The 21,305-nt window shown below is 39.3% G+C and overlaps 1 protein-coding gene across 3 annotated transcripts in view; it reads left to right on the top strand.

The window, feature by feature from the left end:
- GTF2F2 (general transcription factor IIF subunit 2) overlaps positions 1–20,270 on the top strand; it is a 159,532-nt gene extending 139,262 nt beyond the window's left edge. For 2 of the 3 annotated variants that reach the window (XM_020971471.2, XM_020971455.2), the window contains one exon: positions 19,589–20,270. In XM_020971471.2, coding sequence (XP_020827130.1) covers positions 19,589–19,708 — 120 coding nt within the window. In that variant the 3' untranslated portion in view covers positions 19,709–20,270. The other variant, XM_020971464.2, reaches the window with a different exon arrangement.
- Positions 20,271–21,305: the final 1,035 nt, after the last annotated feature.

Below are 21,305 nucleotides of genomic sequence, written 5' to 3'. Positions count from 1 at the left end.
CTGGACATTATGGGTATACGGAGAATGTTGATGGTGGCTCTGGTACTGCTAACAGTGGTGTCCCAGGAAAGTGGGGAACAATCCACCTGAAAGAGAGGAAGTTATTCATCTGTCTCCTTTCTCATCCTTCTATCTTTGCCTTACTATTCCACTTCTTTTTTTTCCTCCCTTTCTTCATCCCTCACCCTCTTTTCTCTAAAGCTTTGTCTTCGTCTGCTACATTTTTCTCACTTATTCTCCCATATTCATCCCTTTCCTGTCTGAGCTAGAGAGCCATATGGTTACCTTCATTTGAGAAAGCCAACTGTATCAGCGCTTCTTTCTAACATGAAGTGATTTCCCCCTTAGAGTCCAAAGGATGCTGACCGTTTACCACTTCCTGAAAAAATAAATCCCAGCATTTATAGGAGATAGGGGCCTAGCCTGTGATTTTAGTGGTACAGAGAACCCTCTAGCAATGCTCATCATCACTTTTCTGCAGATTAGAGTCTTAGATAATTATCTAGAGCTTTGAGATGTGAGATTACTTGTACAGCTAGTATGCATCAGAGGTTGGGGGAGAGATTTCAACCCAAGCCTGTTTCTGGGTCTAGCTTTCTGATCACTGAATCACAGCATTTGTACATCTGGATTTAGCACGTTATTAGAGATCTTGCCCTATTAGGAATCAGTAGACAGGAGAAAGTTTGAAGTCTAGAGTAGACTGCAAGATTGATCATTCATCCATAATCTAATCCTACAGAGCCACTCACTTTACAAATTATTGAGGTAAATCCTACAGGAAAAGTAAAATATTGCTCCCATTGTGGAAAGCTTTGCCTTAGATTACAACAAGTTGCATTTTCTGACATCCTGAACATGCATCTCCATGCCTCCTATGTTATTTCTGCCTCTGGTAATGTTTCACACTAAAAGGTGTATGATATCAACAATTCTTTTTTTTTTTTACTAACTGTGTTCTTGTATTGCCATCTGCTTTTCAGTTTCACTATTTTAGATATCCTTTTTGGTTCTGAAAGTCTTATTTGAGAAACCATCACCAGAGCCAGCTTCACATAAGGTCTCTTTCCCTTGGGTCCAGATATATATGACTTAATTATTAGGCAGAGGATATTGAGTGGGTTATTCAGAGCTAATAAAGCAGTTAGCACATGACCAGAGTCCAGTGTTCCATATGCAACAGAAACCATTTTAAGAGTCTTTTAATTCACAAATCTTATGAAAGTGAATGTTGAAAATTATCTTTACATGTAATTGGAAAAAAATTAAGTATTATTAAGTGGGGGGAAAAAAACAAGAGAAATAGTCTTTTTTTAATTCTTAACTTTAGATTCTCTTACACAGACAGGATGCTAGTGAAGCCATATTTATCCCTTGGCATCATTTCAACTTTGATCTTCAGCCTTGAACTTATTTCTTTTCTTTCCTTACTTTTTTTTATATCTACAAAGTAGAAAAATATATAGCATATCCTCAGGGAATCTAAACCATGTGGAGAGGTGGCTAGTTGCTCCTTGTTAAATAATGACTAGGCAAGCCCATTTTAAGCCCCTCTCCCTCCCCACCTAAAAGAAAAATTCTACCACATGACTATGTCATTTGCCAGTGTTCTTTGAACCACCCATTTCTAGGATAAATCATTAATGGTGTCACTGAAAAACAACCCCGGCAGCATCCTTTCCCTGTTCATCTATTTTCACAATAGAGATTATTTTGACTCCACACAAAGCATAAAGGTTATCTGCTGTTATTGTTATCAGTGCTTAATGACCTTGTCAGAAATTAGTTGTCTTTCAGTTTGTCAAGCCTATGCCATCTGTCCTTCAGCCACCACCACAACAGAGAAATTGGGGGAATTTTCCCTAATTGGCTATCCTTTTCTCAGTTGTTGTAATTTTAATTTTGTGCATCATGGGTACAAGTCGTGGTGCTAGGCACTGACAATACAATGATGAAAAATAATGTTTCCTGGCCTGAAGAAGGTTATAATTCATGGTGTGGATGAGACATCTATGTATATGCTCACACTCACATAAATTTTATATATTTAAAGACATAAATAAATGTTTTATAAGGTGCAGTGTTACAGGGTAAAAGAGAGGTTGCTTTTATTGGGGAGGAGGAAGGAGAGAATCAGGGAATGTTTCAAGGAAAAGGTGACACCTGAGCTGATACTTCAAAGAAGAAAAGGATATTTCAACAGGCAGAGTTAAAAAGGAAATGCATTCCAGGCAGAGAGTTCATTTGGGGGCCTGTTCAGATATACAGAACCAGGATTGAATGTCATAAAATTAGGGATCATCTAACAGGCGTGCTTGTATCTACCATAAAAAACACGAAGGGGGACTAGGGGAAAATGACAGAGTATAGAATTTGTATTTTATCTTCGGCAATGGGGTACTCCCCTCAAAAGTTTTTGAACCAGGGAATTATTTGTCATATCTGTGCCTTAGGAAAATTAATTTAGCAGCTACATGGTTTGAGATAAGAGAGCCTGTCAGCTGGGAGTCTACTACAGTTGTCCAGATGAAAGGGGGTGAGACTGAAGCAGAAGAGTAACTTCCTGTGAGGGGAAAGTAAGATGTAAGATATGGCAATATTTGTAACTCTCACCTCCAAAGTGAAGTCTCTTTCTGGCAGATTGATGGAAAGTGTAGTTAGGTGAAGTATAAATTTAAATAACACTACATTTTAAGTGACATGCTTTATGTGTTGGTTAGTTCTCCTGAAAGACTTTTTTTCCTCTTTTTTAAAAATCCATTGTTAGGCATGGCTCGCTAGGTAGGGAAGGAGAAAGGAATATATTTAGAAATGAAAGTAAGGTTAAAAGCAAAACTGTTCTCCAGAGAAGTCTATAATAAACACTTTTTGTTCATGAGACAGAGGTGACAGCATGTATCCAAATGCAAACATATCTATATCTCTAGAGGCTTACTAAATATTTGTAGCATTTGAGTTATAGCGTTTGGGGACCCAGAAAGAATAACAAATTTCTTGCTAAGGCAAGCTATTCTAATTACTATATTTATCATTAAATACTATCATCAGTGCCTGAACATTAATTTAAGCATTATCTTGGTCCATTCAGCTTATGCTCTAAAAGAGTGGATAGTCTGACTCTCTAAAACTTACTCTGAGGCTTTCCTCCCCCAATTTTCACTTTCTTTTCTCTTGTTCCCTCTTTTTTTCTTCCTTTAATCTATATGACTTGTAGTTTCTCTTTCCCATTTTCACTGCTAGAGTATCTGCCTCTTACTTTTTGTTCTCCTTTTGCCAGAGAGTACAAAACCAGTCCATTGGTTTCTAGCACCAAAATTATATTCAGCAACATAAAAATGGTACCAGATAAATTAAAACAAATTCTGTGGGTAAAAGAAGTCCTGTATTTTCTTCAGTATTTGTGTATTGGGAACAAACGTCTAATGTGAATTTTTTGGTTTTTCAGAAACCACTCATGCAGAGATTTAAAGATTTGGTAAATCCAATGACCCAGGATTTACTTGAATAATTTCATTTTTGTATGTGACATTTCTATAGCAAGGACAGGATAAATTGCCTTTCCAAGAAGTATCACTAGTCTTTATTCTGTAGGTGTAACTAGCATATCTATTTATTAGGGTCCTGTTTGTATTATGACAGATGATCGTAGGATTTAGAGCAAGGGGCCACCTTAGAGGTCATCTAGTCCATCTTTTCATTTTATAGCTGGAGAAACTGAGGCTGAACAAAGAAGGAGAGTAATTTTGCAAAAGTGACATAAGTAATGTCAGAGCAAAGCTTCAAGCTCAGGTCCTCTGACTCCAAATCTTGTGCCCTTCCCTTGTTAACTCAAGATTCATGACTTGATTACAAGTGTCAGACTGAAGAAACATTAATGATAATAAAATATGTGGGATGTCTCTGACAAATGGATGAAATCTAAGCTTTAGCACTTCAGTTGTCTGCCATTTCATCAAAACTGATGATTTTTCCACTAGCATAGAGCTTGGTTTTTCTAGGACTTAGAGGAAAGTCTTTAAGAATTTCTTTGGCTGAGACAGAGCCAAGATAGAAGAGTAAAAGCAGTGACTTGCTTGAGCTCTCCCCCAAACCCCTCCAAATACCTGTAAAAAATGGCTCTAAACAAATTCTGAAGCAGCAGAACCCACAAAAAGACAGAGTGAAATAAATTTCCAGCCCAAGACAGCCTGGATGGTTGATTGGAAAGGTATATCGCACTGGACTGGGAGAGGAGCACAGTTCAGCATAGGCATGAGGCAAAACAAGCTTCAGTGAACCTGGAGCAGGCCTCAGAGGACTGAATCACAGGCAGCTATGGCAATTTCTAGACTTCTCAACCCACAAATGCCAAAGACAGATTAGGTCAGTGGGAAAAGTCTGTGACTGTGGTAAGCGAGAGAGAAGCTCAGTCCCAGCCCCAGTCCCCAAGTGCAGCCCAGCTTCTGGCCCACAGACTGAGGGGGAATCCAGTGGCTGATCAGAGGGGGATTGCAGGGATCTCTTTGCCAGTGCTGAGGCAGGAATCTCTTGCTTTGCCTGTGCTTGCATCTGGGTTACAATTCTGGGGCGAGGAGGAGTGCTGGCGTGGTGAAGCTTCTAGTGGTGGTGAAGAGAAAATCCTCCACACAGTTCCAAGGCAGAAAGAATGCTTGTGGTCACTCATAGACCAGAGCACAGGCCAGGAAAGGAGTAAACACCTCGCCCCTTATCATACCACCTTGGAATAACTGAAAATTTACAGGTCCCTAGAAGTATCTCTGAAAACAGCTGTATAAAACCCCCAAAGCTTGGGACAGTACATTCTCCATACTGGAAGCAGACCCCTGCATTAACAAAGAATTTAAAACTGAAGTAATTGGCTAGGATTATGAGCAAACAAAAGTGCAAAAAAGTCAGACAATAGAATCTCTTTTTGGTAACAAAGAAGATCAACAGAAGAAGACAACAAAGCCAAAGCTCTCACATCCAAAGCCTCCAAGAAAAATATGAATCAGTCCCTGGCCTTGGAAGAGCTCAGAAAGGATTTTGAGAAACAAGTAACAGAAGTAGAGGAAAAACTGGGAAGAGAAATGAGAATGCTACAAGAAAATCATGAAAAACAAGTCAACAGCTTGCTAAAGAGACCCAAAAAAATACTGAAGAAAATAACACTGTAAAAAATAGCCTAACTCAAATGGTAAAAGAGGTCCAAAAAGCCAATGAGGAGAAGAATGCCTTAGAAAGAAAAATTGGCCAAATAGAAAAGGAAGTCCAAAAGATTACTGAAGAAAATACTTCCTTAAAAATTAGAATAGAGCAATGGGAAGCTGGTGACTTTATGAGAAATCAAAGACACTGTAAAACAAATCCAAAAGAATGAAAAAATAGAAAACAATGTGAAATATCTCATTGGAAAAACAGCTGACTTGGAAAATAGATCCAGGAGAGATAACTTAAAAATGATTGGACTATCTGAAAGCCATGATCAAAAAAAGAGTATAGACATCATCTTTCAAGAAATTATTAAGGAAAACTGCACTGATATTTTAGAACCAGAGGGCAAAATAGAAATTGAAAGAATCCACAGATCTCCTCCTGAAAGAGATCCCCAAAGGAAAACTCCTAGGAATATGATAGCCAAATTCCAGAGTTCCCAGGTCAAGAAGAAAATATTGCGAGCAGCCAGAAACAATTCAAGTATTATGGAAACACTATCAGGATAACACAAGATTTAGCAGCTTCTACATTAAGGGACCACAGGGCATGGGATATAATATTTGGAGGGCAAAGGAGATAGGATTACAACCAAGAATCACCTACCCAGCAAAACTGAGTATAATCCTTCAGGGGGAAAAATGGTCGTTCAGTGAAATAGAGGACTTTCAAGCATTCTTGATGAAAAGACCAGAGCTGAATAGAAAATTTGACTTTCAGATATAAGACTCAGGTGGAACATGAAGAGGTAAACAGGAAAGAGAAATCATAAGAGACTTATTAAGGTTGGACTGTTTACATTCCTGCATGGAAAGATGATATTTGTAACTCATGAGACCTTTGTCAGTATTAGGGTAGTTGGAGGGGAAAATTTATACAGATAGATAGTAGATAGATAGATAGAGGGCACAGGGTGAGTTGAAGATGAAGGGGTCATATCTGGAGAATAAAAGTGAGGGTTGAGAGAGTATTATACTGGGAGAAGGAGAAAGGTAGAGGTAGAATGGGGTACATTATCTCACATAAAACAGACAAGAAAAGGCTCTTACAATGGAGGGGAAACATGGGAAGGTGAGAGGAAATGAGTGAATCTTATTCTCATAGGATTTGGCTAAAGGAGGGAATAACATACACCCTCAATTGGGTATGAAAATCTGTCTTACTCTACAGGAAAATAGAGGAGGAAGAGGACAAGAGAGCAGGGATATGATAGAGGGGAGGATAGATTGGGGGAGGAAATAAGCAGAAGCAAACACTTCTAAGGAAGGACAGGGTCAAAAGAGAGAATAGAATAAATGGGGGACAGGATAGGATGAAGGGAAATATAGTTAGTTTTTCACAAGTGTTTTGCATAATTACACATTAACCTGTATTGAGTTGCTTGCCTTGTCAATGAGGGTGGGCGAGGAGGGAGAAAGGGAGAAAATTTGGAACCTGAAGTTTTAAAAACACATGTTAAAAAAAAGAATTTCCATCTAAAGTAAGAAAAGGAATGACTATATGACATAATAAAGAATTCCTTGACTTGCTTTCACACGGTTCCTCCTTCATGCATGCTAGTAAAGCACTCCCTACTCCCCTCCAGTCTTTCAGAATCATTGTTGCTAGTTATGGCACAGGCCACCTGCTGTGTTCTTCAAGAAGCTTTTCTGATCCTTCTAGTTGTTAGGGCTCCTTCTCCCCTCAAATTAACTTGTATTTACCTTTCTCCATAAATGTTGTTTCCTACGTGCTTCCCCCTCCCTGAACCCATCCCCCAAAAATGTAAACTCCTTTAGGGTAGGTGCTATTTTCTTTATGTCGTTGTATCCCAAACAACCAGCACATAGGAGGCAATTCATTACTAAATGTCTCTTGAATGGAAAATTCTGAATCAGTGGGCTGTGCTTGCATGTGTTATTGCTAAGCAAGCAAAGTCAGCAATTAACTAGACTTCTGCACTCCAGCCAAAATGATCAGCTGGTTGTTCCCTGAAGAATGCTCCGTTTCTGTGCCTTTGCCCTGGCTATCCCCCGAGTCTGTGGTGCTCGTCTTCCTGAGCTCTCCACCGTTCAGGGCTCAGCTCAAGTGCCACCTCCTCAGAGAGGCCTCTCCTGATCCACCGCCCCCCCCCCCCCCCCGTTGTTAATGGCCCAGTTACTGTGTATTTATTTGGCCACTATCCTTTATTTAGTTAAAAAAAAAACGGTGTTGCATCCTCCTTGTAAAGTGCACAGTTTTTAGAAGTAGGGTCTATCTTGCTTTTGCATTTGTAGCCCTAGCCAAGTTTTGATGACCATTTATTGGTTATGTTGCAGAAAGCATGCTCTTCCCTTCCAGTATTGGTTGGACTTGCAGGCATCTCTTCCAATTCTGAAATTTTACAGTTGTGCACACTGGTACTGTTGTATCCAGTCGCACGCAGGATTCACACAACTAAGATAGACAAAGATATCAAGCACAAAAATGCATTTTCATGGCCATCAAATTGTTTTTCCTTTAAATGTGCTGTCACCTGCCTAAACATTAGTTAATATAATGACTCTCCCACCACATAGAAACACCAAAGCAAGACCTCATATCACGTTAAGTTTTACTTCTCTGATGTACGTATCCCATAATGTTTTTTGTAGTTATATATGTTTTAATCCCCTGCTAAACTGTAAGCTTTATGAGAGCAAGGACTATCTTATCTAAACTTTGCATTTTCCCTGTTGCTCAGCAAAATACTCTAAACATGGTGGGTATTTAATAAATGTTTTTTGAAATTTAAAAAAAAATTTCTGTAGCTGACAGTCATCCCTCTATCCAGTCTGGTGATGAGCATCTCTGAATTAACTTTGGCTGTTCTTTGGAGAGCAGGCATACCTAGCCCATCCTGGACCATCCTTAAAGGATTTCTGAGGCCTGTCAAAGCATGCCCAGAGCCCCTTGCATAGCACAGTAGAACATAAGAATTTAGTGGAGGAAATGTAAACATACATATGAAATTCAGAGAAAATGTTAACTGAGAGAAAGCATGGGTGATAGTGATATACAGAGAAGCTTGTCATGAAAACAAATGCTTAATGATGCTTAATTGATAATTATTAGATTTTTATTGTAAAAGTAGAAATAAGGCAGTAATTAAAACTTCTGAGAAATGATTTATAGTGGAGGTTCAACTGTTCTTGTGGACCTTGGTTCTTTTTAAATTCCAGCTATTAAAATTAAAATAGAAATAAATATTCTTCTGATGTGTTAAACTATTTATTGAACATTTCAGTGCACATGACTTTTTTTTTTTAAAGCAGTTACCACTCTTGGTATTTACTTCTTTTTTTTATTAAGTGCGTACAGTGTGTTGTCACTCTTATTTTGTGCCCTTCAGCACTTACTTAATAAGTGTTTAGTGAAAACTTATGGAAATCAAATTTACTGCTTGACAGAAGAACCAGAAAAATATGTAGATTACTAACTTCCTCAGGCAGCTTTGATTAAGATGATATTTTTGTCTTTAACTTATTTGATCTTATATTTTCTTATCTTATTTTTTTAAGTCAACAAGCATTTGTTAAGCACTTGCTTTGTGTCAGGTTCTGTGCTAAGCACTGGGAATACAAATACAAGTAGAAAGACATTCCTTATCCTCAAGAAGCTTATATTCGAATTGGGAGGACAATGCAATAAAAGGAAGCATAAAAGCTAAAGGCAGGGATAGGGAGAAAAGTTATTTCAATGGGGGTATGGTAGAGAAAAAAGTCTGGAGAATCAAGACTGAAGTCCAGAGGGAAAAAATGAAGGAGTGAACATAACTGGCCTGGACCCTTTGAAAATGATGGCTCTGAGAGCAATTCACTAATCACAGAAGAGACCACAGGGTGGAGGGATCTTCCAGGATGATCTGAGCAAAAGAGGAATGAAGAATTTCCACTGGCACAGAGTTTAGTATTCACAGAATAAAGTGAAATTTGAAATTAGTTTTACATTTGTAACACTGCCAGGTGAAGAGCAGAGCCAAATGGCAGAGAAATAGGAAGCATTATACTGCGCTCTCTCCAGATTCTTCCTAACAATACATAAAATGTACCAGACCAAATCCTAATGGGGAAGTCAGAAAAATCACAATGAATCCTTTGTGTAGGCATAAGGAGACAGTCTTTGGACACTGGAGACAGCATAGGGCCAGAAGCAGGTTGTGGAACCCTAGCAACCAGGGAGAGGCCATGTGCTGGGGCAAGAGGGTGTCTCAGACCCATATGGAGTACCCACAGACCTCACCAGGGCACTGCAACAGAGATAGGTGCCAACTGGCAGCTTTGTTTCCTACAGCCCAGTCCTGGGTCACAGATCCGGGGCAGAGTGAGAAGGGGCCCTCTCACAGCAGTAGCTTTCCTGAGGAGGGAGGCCCTGGGTAGTGTATGGAGAAGCAGTGGTATGGCTCAGACTTAAGGCCCAAAGCAGGGTCTCACTTCCGACATCTAGTCCGGCCTGCAGAGGAATAGCCAGGGCAGGAATCCCAGACCAAAGGGATCCTACAGTTCTACTGCTCTGAGCCAACAGAGCTTTCCAGCTAGATGAGAGGGGCAAAGGCCAGCAGAAGCCCCTTCTTGCTTAGACCCAAACCCAGGTCAGGAATTTGCAGAGCTCAGACAAGGAGAGCAGCAGTCAGATTTTTCCCTGGATCAGACTGCTTTGGAAGCACTGAAAGCTTGCAGGCCCCCAACTTATCCCTGAGATCCTGGAATAATACAACACTCATTGCCCCAAGAAAGCAGCAGTAAGATCAGTACAGACCTTCCCTCCAGAAGTGCTGCAGAGCCGAGCCCTAGCATCAAGTCTGGAGTCAGGTAGTAGGCTGACAGACGGGTCAGACAGAAAAGAGGCCCACCATAACAAGCTGTTGTGATGGCAGGGACTCTGAAGACACAAACACAGAAGAGAATGACTCCAAAACATCTGCAAGTGATACCTCAGAGAAAAACACAGCTTGGGCATGAACTCAACCGGAACTCTTAGAAGAAAAAAAACAAGAATTTTGTTGGGTGTTTTTTTTTAATGTTTTTGTAAATAGAATGAGAGCACTTGAAGAAAAAATGGAAAAGAAATGAAAAATTGGAAAGGGTATTAGCAGCTTGGCATAAGAGATACAAAACCTTACCCAAGCAACAAGCTCCCTGAAAATTCAAATGACCAAATAAAAGCCAGTAACTCCCTGAGGCAACAAGAAATATTAAAAATAAAATGAAAAAATAGAGGAAAAATGTGAGGTATCTCATAGTAAAAACAAGTGACTTGGAAAACAGGTTGAAGAGGAAAAAAAATTAAGAATCATTAGACTATCTGAATACCATCAGCAAAAAAACAGCCTAGACATCCTATTTCAAAAAATCTTGATACTGTCCAGATCACTTAGAACTAGATGGTAAAATGAAAACAGAATCCATTGGTCGTCTCCTGAAAGAAACCCAAAATCCATAGCTTCCAGATCAAATTAAAAATATTGCAAGCAGCAAGAAATAAAATTCAAATCCTGAGGAGCTACAGTCAAGATCACACAGAATTTAGCAGCCACCACTATACAGGAGCAGAGAACTTGGAATGCAGTATTCCAGAGCACAAAGGATCCAGGTTTGCAGCTAAGAAAAAGTTATCTAGCAAAACTGAATATAATCCCACTGGGGGCGTGGAGATAGTATCAGAAATAAGTGTCCCATGTGTTTGACAAAGTGAGTTGAAATTCTACTCCATCTCTTTAAGAGCATGTTTCCTTTCAGTAGGCTTTACAGAAAAATCAATATCATGGTTTTGCAGATCTTAGTAAGTGTTATAACTTTAATCTTCTAGCTCACCATCTTACGCTTAATTCCTAAAATTAAATCAATTGGAAGGAATAGCTTCAGCCTTTTAAAACCTGCCTTTTGCCAAAATTTTATTTTGCCAATTCTGGCGTTCTTGCTTAACTTAAAAGGTAAAAAGTGGGGGAAGGGGGTGCAGAGAAGGGAAGTAATATGATGATTTTGATAAGTTGATAGCCCTTCCTTCTCAGACTTCCTAAGACTGAAATTTTATTTCTCTCACTGCTTCCTATGTACGTGGATAAATGCAGTCTGCTTTTTATTTAAAAGTGTAACTTTCCTGAATGCAATTTGAAGAATGCTATCCTTCAATTGTACGTGCGTGCGTGCGTGCGTGTGTGTGTGTTTCTTTTGGTCTGTTTCTTTACTAACATGACTAATATGGAAATCTCTTTTATATGATTACATACTACATATACACACACACACACACACACACACACACACACGAGCGCACACACAAGGAGATAGATAGATATATAACCTAAATCAAATCGCTTATTGTCTTAGAGAAAAGTGTTGAGGGAGGGAGAGAGAAAATTTGGAGCTAAAAAAATTTTTTTAGTGTTTAAAATTGCCTTTACATATAATTGGGAAAGAATAAAATATTTTTTAAAAGTGACCTTCCCAATGAATAATAATTAACTAGAAAAACAAAGCTAAGTATTTTGTTATTGGAAGCTAGATTTGAAAGGAGGTCTCCTTTTGACTAAAAAATGAATAAATACAACTAGTTTTAGTGATTAAGTAGAATGATGCCTAAGAATTAATCTTATCATTGACAGGTGCTCAAAACTAAACCCTTCCCTCAACCCAGACTTTTTTAATATGAACAGTTCTCCGTTCATTGAAAAAGCTGCATAATTCGTTGTGAATTTGTCTGTTGATACAAAATACACCTACAGAGATTCTAAGCTTGCCTTTTAATTTCAGCTTCAGTGATGTCAATATATTTTCTTCAACTAAGAGCAAGGAAGATTTTTTTTTTATTTCATTAATGTGATTGTCAGAGTGCTGAGGTGCTGGGATTCATTTCACAGCTTTCAAAAAGAAAATTGTGTCATCTTAATCTTTATCTGTTGTCGTCATTGCCTTTGATTCTTCATATATTTATTCCTAGGTAACACATTCAGAATTTATTTAATTGTGGCCCATCTTATTGGTTTGTAGCCATCATTTGCATTAAGCCAAATTTAAAGCATTCTCCATATGATACTGTCAAAGCCACCTAAGCAGTAAAATAGACCAGAAAGACCCGTGGATTTGGGATCAGAAGAATCAGGCTCAAGGCCTGGCACTCTCTGCAAAATATCAGCTGTGTGACCTAGAACACTTCACTTAATCTCTCTAATTTTGCATTATTCGAAAAGAATGGGGATGATAATACCCTCTTTAGTTTCTTTATTATAATAAGTTGTTATGCCATGAGAATGGTGCTCCCCCTATGCAGGGGAAGATGATACAGATGTGTCTTTCCCGTAACCACATCTATAGCACGCTGGTCAGTTTTGTACATAGGTATTTAAGTACCAGGTTAATCAGATTAGAGTAACTTAATCTACTCACCTCCAGATCACAGAAAGCTCATTTATATTCAGTAGCAAATCAAGGTAGCAAAAGTTTTTGGAATAAAAATTATATGAAGAGCATCCTGAATACAGGGTCTGGATTATTGATTGGGTGAAAGGATCACTATCCTGACTAGCAGTCATTTAGAATTTTCTTTGGTTATCAAATTCTGAAGTGTGATTGAACCTGAAAACGAGCTAAGGAAGGAGGCTTTCAGATGGTGAAGTTATGAGTCTAAATCATTTATGGCAAAAGTGTATGAAATTAGAAGTCAGGAGTGGGAAAGGGATGAGAGTGAAATAATTTCCTATGAATCTCTGAAAAAGGCCCAGCAGAAACTGAGAAAGTACTGAACAGAATTCTCAGCTAAGCAGAGGGTAAATACAGTTGTGTGCAAAACACACATTCATACTAAAGTGGGTCATATTTCGGATCTTGAGGAGCTACTGGGATGGAAGTTAACAATGTCCACAATGTGAGGAAGACTGGAGCAGGAGCCTGAAGTCATGAGTGCTGGAGGAGATGATTTCCCACCCCCTATGCATGTGTACCATCTCTTCCCCAATCAGCTTTCCTCTACTGCTTTCTATGTTTATCACTCCAGGGAGTTCCTTTCATCTCATCTTTGTGTCCTCAGTGCCCAGCACATACTGCTTTGTGCTAGGTAATTGGATTGGAACAGAGGAGATGCTGCCCCTTGAGATAGAGCTTAAAGCCTACAGTTCAGAACATGAAAAGGAATTGAGCAGATTAAATGGCATGTGGTGTCCATCAGAGTCAGACAGAAGTCAAAGTTCATCTTGCTTAAAGTAACCAATGCACTTGACCTTGGCAGGTAAACCTGTTTCCACACTGGGAATAAGGAAATCTGAGGACTCTTGACTTTCTTATAATTTGTTGTGGAACTTTGGCAAGAAGCTTTACTTTGATACGGTCACAGCAGTCATAGACTTGTAGAGCTGGACAGAATCTTGAGACTTTAGCATCCAGCCTTCAAAAAGAAAAGGGCATTATCAAAGAAGGGATGATTGAAGTTAGAAAAGGGAAATCGGCGTCATCATCGTCCCTGACATTTTGTAGAGCTCTGTATGGCCAGTTGGTTTCAGAAGCAGAATGGAAGCCTTGGCCCCTTAGCTCTGAGGCCAGCACTCTTTCCCCTGTACCATATAGACTTTCTTTTCAGTGTACTCCAACAAGGCATTGATGTAATATATATCAGATACGTTTTAAAAATGCAAAAATAAGGAATAATTTTAAAGTTCGTATTTTCGGTTATTTGGGATATGAAAAATCTGCTTACAGATGCGACACCTCATTCCTTGAAGGTAGTGGACAAATGGGGTGACACGGTTTGGGGATCGTTTACACATATATAACTATTGGGGTTGGTACTTGTTACTTTTTCCCAAGAATCATCTTCATTTCATTACTTTATACCTGGCCCAGGGGGAACACAAGGAAAAGTGTTTCCTAGGCTTGATGATTCATTCATACACCTATCTGTTATATTGGGTTTTATAGAAGAGAGCTAGTTGGGCATAATTAGAACTGTTCAAAAGTAAAATGAGATGTATCAGGAGGTGGTGAGACTAACTCCGGTCTCCAGTAGAGATTAGATGACCGCTTGTCAAAGATTTAGAGTGGTTTGGGTACAGGACACTGTGACCTCCATTCTCCCTTCCTTTTTACATAATACCTATTGCCTTGTTTCACATGGTTAATAAAAATTATCATGCTCCTGACAGTTTTTTCAAAGTTATAAGAACTTTGACCATTAAAATTTTCCTTTCTTACTATTAAATCTTCGTCTAGCTTTATGAAGCACAGGTCTATCCGATAAAGAAGGCTACATCGATTTGGAATTCTTATCAGCTGCCATTTTATTGGACATCTGCAAAGCGGCCCATACATTGAATTGAATGTGTAGCTGCGTGTTCTTTAGTACCAAACTCAGTCATCATCCTTCATCTCTTCCACAAGTAACTGTGGAAATGAAAACCACAACCAGGCAGCAGCCACCTGTGTTGGAACAGAGACCTCAGCTCAGTACAGGAAATGCAGTTTGGGAAGATAAGTGTTATTTTGGAATTCATCAGCCCGGGCTAACTGTGTGTGGGCAACAGAATTGAAACAAGCTAAACATCCATGCTTTCTGGCTATTAACAGTTCGCTTCCTGAGAGGAAAAAAAAGAAAATATAGATTGCTTTTCATTGGTGGCTACATCATTCAAAAAATGTTTTTTAATATAACTGTAACCTTTGCAAAAACATTGGTGTAAGATCTATGAATAAAAACCAAGTTGAATAGCATTTTTACTTTATGTAAGAAGTATGAGAGCTTAGGTTTCAACTTAAAGGTAAATTCATTCTCTGGGGTATATTAATTACCCTCTTCAAACTCAAATATATTCCTTATGCAAAGCCTCCCACAGATATGGCTAGATCCTTTCCAGACATCAGTCCATCATTTGGTTTGGAACATCCATACAGAAAAGGATGGTTGAAAGGTTGCAAGAAATGGCAGCAGTGGGGGAGGGACAGGAAGAATCAGAAACAGTAGGCTGCTCTGCCGTGTGATTCTACATCTCTTGGCTCAAGCTTGGGAAAAGGTAGGATGGAGAGTCATGGCTGGGGTAGAGGACCTCTAAATTTTTACCTTGAAACCACAATTTTTTTTCCTTGCACAAATGCCAGTGGTTTCCTAGTCCTTTAGCCTATCGGGGTCACACACATGACTTGCTTTTCTCTCCCACGAACCTGTAGGGCTTTCTTTCCCGAATTCAGTCTAGCTGTAAACACTCCCACACAGCTCTTTGGGGAAGAGTTGCTGGACCTGAGCCAGGTGATTGCTTCAGATCTTGTACTGCAGAGCAGCACAGTCTGTAGTGAGAAATCTCCCCAGTCTTTTGTGATATAAAGTTGATTGACTTAGGGGCAGATTTCTTTCTTAAAAATATAATAGAAGGCAGAAAAACAGAAGAAATAGATTCCAGAACTCAGAATTTGGAAGAGCCCTCACTCCCTATACTAAATACCCTGAATGTTCTCTCTACACATAATCACCATGCCCTTATGCAGTCGGAGGGTCACTCTCCAAAATTAAGTGGCATTTATCCAGCATCGTTATCCCTTAAGAACTGGCTTGACTCAGTAACAAAAAAAAAGAGAGACTTTTGTTTGTGATCCTATTAGAGCTTTATAAGTCTCCTTCATATCCTTTTCTGTTGCCTGCAGTTTCTACCTGAATAATTTACAGACTTAGTACCAAAGTAACCTAGTCACATACAGGAAGACTGAATTAACTGAATTAATACCACAGTATATTCCTCACCCTATGGACCACAGCCTTACAAGGGTATCAGTAATGTGTTGGGGAGCTCTGCGTAGCCAGTAGCTAGGAGGTGGTAGCATTGGCTCCTTCTCCTCATACCTGGTCTCAGTCCTATTACTGTAATATTCTCTTCTTAACTGCTGTGCCTAACCAGCCTTCCCCCAGTCTCCTTTATCACTGCATGCACATGAACTCTGCCTGGGGCTCTTTCTTTGAGTGCTTTGAGTTCCTAGGGTACTGCCTCCAGACATGACTTTTTTCCTCAACCCATCTTCTGCCTGTTTCCTCAGTGTTTATATTACCTGGTCAAGGTCATAGAATATTAGGGCTAGAAGTGACCTTAGAGATCATTTAGGCCCATCATTTTAACAAATGTTGAATGGGGAACCATGGACAGATTAACTGACTTGGGTCGAGCAGAGCTGCTCCCCATCAGCTAATAGATTTGAGAACAAACAGATAAGCCTTGCATAGAAATCAGTTTGTCATGTCCAGACATTGACTTCTGAACTCCTAGGAGATGTCCTCTAAAAGTGGCACTTTGTTATGCTTACATTATTTTATTAGCCTTCTAATATTTCTCCATACCTCCATTTTTTCCCCCTTTATGACCTATATTACACTGTGCTGACAGACCTATCTTCCCTACCCACAAATCAGGGTATGTCAGTCTTACTCAGAGCCTTTTAGCAGTTCCCCATTACTTAGCAAGTGAAATTCAAGCTTCTTAGCCTACAAGGTCTTCCCCAACATGGTGCTGCTCTCTCTTTCCTGTCTTGCTTCATTATTATTCCTCTCTACATACACTGTGCTCTGTGCACTTCTCCTTCCCTACACCTTATGCTTTTCCACCTCTGTACCTCACATTGTCTCCCAGTGCCTGAAATGCCCTCCCCTTCAACTTTTCTCACTTCCCTCCACCTGTCCTTTAAAGCCCAACTCTCCCCAGCCTTCCAGTTAGGTTACTTCCTATAACACTTTTTACCTTTCTTACACACTCATTGTGTTTTGTTTTATATTAGGGACTTGGTTTATCTGAACTTTGTACCTCACCCAGCATCTAACAGTGCTCAGCACTTAGTAGGTGCTTAATAAAGGTTGAGTCAGTGTGAGAGAATTTATAAATGGTTCATTGCAACCTCCAAATCTCCATTAAAGGGGAAAGAATTCAAAGTTCATGCTATACTGACTTGCTGTCATTGCTCTTGTCTTCATGTGAAAGAAACATGGGCTGCTTATATCCTTATACCTAGCCAACAAAGCAGAAGGGGGAGGGAGAAGAGATAACAGAAAAACAACCCCTCCCCCCAGAATATCAGATGTATAAGGGGCTTAGTGTGTGTGTGTGTGTGTGTGTGTGTGTGTGTGTGTGTGTGTGTGTGTTTGCCTATTTCTCACCAGCTAATATCTCACACCAGCTTTGTGTTTTCTATAACAAGTTTGTGTCTCAGAACTATATTTGCTGCTATTAAGCAAAGAAGCCTTGGGCTGGAAGTGAAGCCCCATGCTGGGAGGTCTTTTCAGTTTACCTTCTTTCAGTCCCCCTTTTTTTTTGACCTTCAGCTTCTAAGAGGCAAACCACTATTTTACAGGTACTTTTCATGGATTTAGTTAACTCACTGAAACTGACCCAATAAATCACTATATTGGTCATTTTATACCTAGACTGCAAATAATTTGTGCCTAACTCATAGTTTTTGTGTTTATGATTCCTTTTCCATTAGTTCTTGATGTGTACGCCTTTTAAAAAATGTAATTTGTTGAAGTAATAGGCAGTTGACATGTTTGTCATCGGAGCAGTTGAGAAGCATGCATGTGTGCACGTTCAGAAAGGTCCCTTGTTGACCCTCCAGCAGATGTTTGGGGAGGGCGTTGCGGGGTCACTGGGAGACCACAGCCCCAGTGCTCATTTGATCCCCTGCTGCCACCTGCTGGGCTTGGACTGGGAGTGCTTTACAGGACCAAGAGCCTTTTAAACCACCAGTTTTGTTTTGCTTTCAAAAAACAGTTAGCCTTTGATGGGGATGCTGCAAATTATGGGAAGGACAAGTTAAAAGCGTTCCCCATTAAATGTGGAGTCTCATACCTTGATTGTGTATCTCAGTGAGCTAAGCAATGACTCGGGGAACTCAGAATCCTAGGGCTTCAGAGATAGAAGAGGCTGTCTGTGAAGATCCCTCAGCCCAGAGAGTCAGAACTTTTTCCTTCTCAGCCCCTTCTCAGAATAATGTTTTTAAATGCATAAGACACAATGCAAAGAATTACAAAGGAAACCAGTTTTTTTATCCAAGTTTGCAGGTCCCAGGTTATAAAATCTTGATCTAGACCAAAGGCTTTGCTTTAACCAAGACGGAACTGAGCTTCCACAAAACCAGCTGACTCATCCATCACACAATTAGTGCAAAGCCAGTTATAAAATTTCTGTGATTTTTCTCAAAAGCTCAGTCTTCTCCTATCAGAATAAGGTCAGTTTTCTAAAAGAATTTTTCTATCTCTCATCTCTATCTCACCCCCCAAAAAATTAACATTTAGAAAGCAGCAGGGGAGGTTTGTTGATGTTCCTGGTATTTTCCCTTGATGTCCCAAAAGTCAGAAAAAGACAGCACTCAAGGGCCCCAGAAGCCAGAGCTCCTCTTTCTAACTGGTCAGTGGAATTTTGGAGTAATAACTAGAAATTATGACTGATTTTCCCCTAAAGGGGAAGTGATTAAATTAACATTGGTCAACTTATAACATGCGGCTCCTTTCCTAGTCTGTTGGCAGGGATGCAATTATTTACACACTGGAGCAGCATAATATTGAGTTGTGCACTATAGTAGAATAATCCCAGGGCTTTGGGTCCTTTTTTTCTCCTTTTAGGTAACCTCATTTACTTTTCTGTTGGTGAGGAAGAATTTGTACAGCACTGCATGCCCCCTTGACACATTAACTCCTTCAGACCATGCAGAGCAGACTACAGTGTGTTTTGAAGCACTTTACTGTCACTACTGAATTTTCCCTGATGTCCTCGCAGTCTTGTCCAGTGTCTCTTCCATCACCCAGGGGTAATGGAGAACGTGATTAGCTAGCCACGCAGTCCCCTGTGCCTGGCAAGCTTAGAGGTCCAGATTTCCTGATTCTGGCATTTTTTCCTCCTCAGCACCTATAACCACTGTACTAACTGGTTACTCCATAGTAATGATCCTTTCTCACCCTCTCCTGGACCGTTGAGGCCAGTCTACAGCCTCCAGCATTGTAACTTCATGCAGAACTCCATGATTTACTCCCAGGGTTGGCAGAGATGAATTATTACTACTACTACTGTTATTAATGAGGTATCATAATAATAATAAACATTGAACACCAGTAATTTGCTAGGTATTCCTGTATTTTCATCTAGAAAAATCACCTCTGCTTTAAATTTGGTGGCATGCATAGATTTCCAGCCTCTTGTGAATTCAAATACATGGTAATTGTATGTGTGATATGACTAATAGTATAGTGTCAGAAGCCAACATAGCAGAATTCTTTAACTGTAGTCAAGAAATCCCACTGAGAGTGTGACATTTGTCAGGTCGTAATTTTTGTTTCACAGAAGTCTGCTTTGGCAAACAAATAATTGTGTTTTAAGCAAAGTATAGTGATTGCTTTTATAATCTAATCTGTTGTGGTTTCTTTTTTTCTTCTTCTTCTTCTTTAGATATACCTGAAGGAAATCTTGAGAGAAATAGGCATTTACAATGTTAAGGGGACCCACAAAAACACCTGGGAACTGAAGCCAGAGTACAGACATTACCAAGGAGAGGATAAGAGTGATTAGGAAGACCTGGTCTGTCTGCCCGCAAGGAGCCGGTGGGGGTAGGGCTTGTGACTGTCCTGAGCAAGCCCTACATTTATCCTCAAAACTTGGAACAGTCTCTTAAGAGAGTAGAGTGACGGGCATTTTTTAATTCCTCCAGCTTCACTTTTTTGTTTGTTTTTTGAATAAAGTTTCTAAAGTTTGGGGGAGGGAAGTTATTTATAAAAGAAATTCGTAATAAACCAATGCAAGGGATTGTTTTGCTTTAAAATTGGTTTTATTTTCAAGTATTGACTTTAAAATGTAAAATAAGGAAAGGTTTTCTAATACCATAGAAAGACTTGAATTAATAGCAAATGTCATGTTGAACAAAGCTTTGCTTTTACCTGCCCACAGTGGACAGTTGATTCAAAGTGACGGGCATAACCACGGGAAAGGGAGGCAGCCACAGTCTCCTGAATCAAAAAAGCAAGATTTCTCTATTCTAAAACATGCTGAAGAACAAAGTTATCTGTTAAAGTTTTTTAATGTGATCATGTTTTAGGTTTAAATTTATCAATAAAAGAGGTCATTTTAATTTGTACCAGAGTATTTCACATTACTGCCTTTTGGGTACTGGTCATTCTATTTTGAGTAGTAGAAAAATGAAGAACTGCTTATCTATTGTTTCTCTTTAACTCAATAGAAATAAAATCAGAATACTTTACCAAAACTGAAGCATGTTTTAAAAAAGCATATGGTATAAAGTTCTCACAGGTAGCTCAGTGGATAGAGCTCTGGGCCTGGAATCAGGAAGATCTGAGTTTAAATCCAGCCTCAGATACTAGCTTTGTGACCCTGGGCAGGTCACGTCACAACTGTTTGCCTTAATCCACTGGAGGAGGAAATGGCAAACCCCACTCTAGTATCTTTTTCAAGAAAAACCCATGGATAGTAGCAGCATGCTATGGTTAAATAGGGTCACAAAGAGTTGGACTGAATGACTGAACAAAAAGTCATTTAAAAGGTTTGTTGACTCGTGTCTCATAAAAAGAGGACTATGGTGAGGAAGAAGGCAGGAAATGTAAAAGATGGGGGAGAATTTGTAAAATCCCATCATTACGGAATGCTGTAGAGCTGTAGTAACTCCATTTTTTTAAAAAAATACTTTAAAAAAATGTAACCTGACGGTTTACCCTAAGAAAATACAATGCAGAACCTTTTGTGATAACAGAGGTCTGGAAATACAGTGGTTATCTTCAAGTAGGGAGTGGTTATGGCATATGACTAATGGAATATTCTTGTGCAGTAAGAAATGACATATGATGAATTCGAAGAAACATGGAAAATTTGTATGAATACATGCCAAGTGAGCTAGCAATATATGTAATGGCTACAGTAACATAAATGAAAAAATAATTCTTAAAGAGGCAAATTCTGAGTAATTGAAAAATCCAGTAATGATCTCCAAGCACCATAATGAAATATACCTCCCTTCTCTTACCAGAGAGATGGGACTCAAAGGGAAGATTTGATTGCAAGATCAGGGTGGGAGTTATATCCAAAAATAAGTATAATGTAAGAACAAAATGCATCAGTGGAATTTATTTTAAAAAAGAAAGGAAGGGGGCAGCTAGGT

The sequence above is a fragment of the Phascolarctos cinereus genome, unplaced genomic scaffold, assembly GCF_003287225.1.
Source record: "Phascolarctos cinereus isolate Bilbo 61053 unplaced genomic scaffold, phaCin_HiC Scaffold_7;HRSCAF=346, whole genome shotgun sequence".
Taxonomy (NCBI): domain Eukaryota; kingdom Metazoa; phylum Chordata; class Mammalia; order Diprotodontia; family Phascolarctidae; genus Phascolarctos; species Phascolarctos cinereus.
The sequence above is the reverse complement of the archived record's forward strand: the minus strand, read 5'-3'. Positions and strand labels throughout refer to the sequence as shown.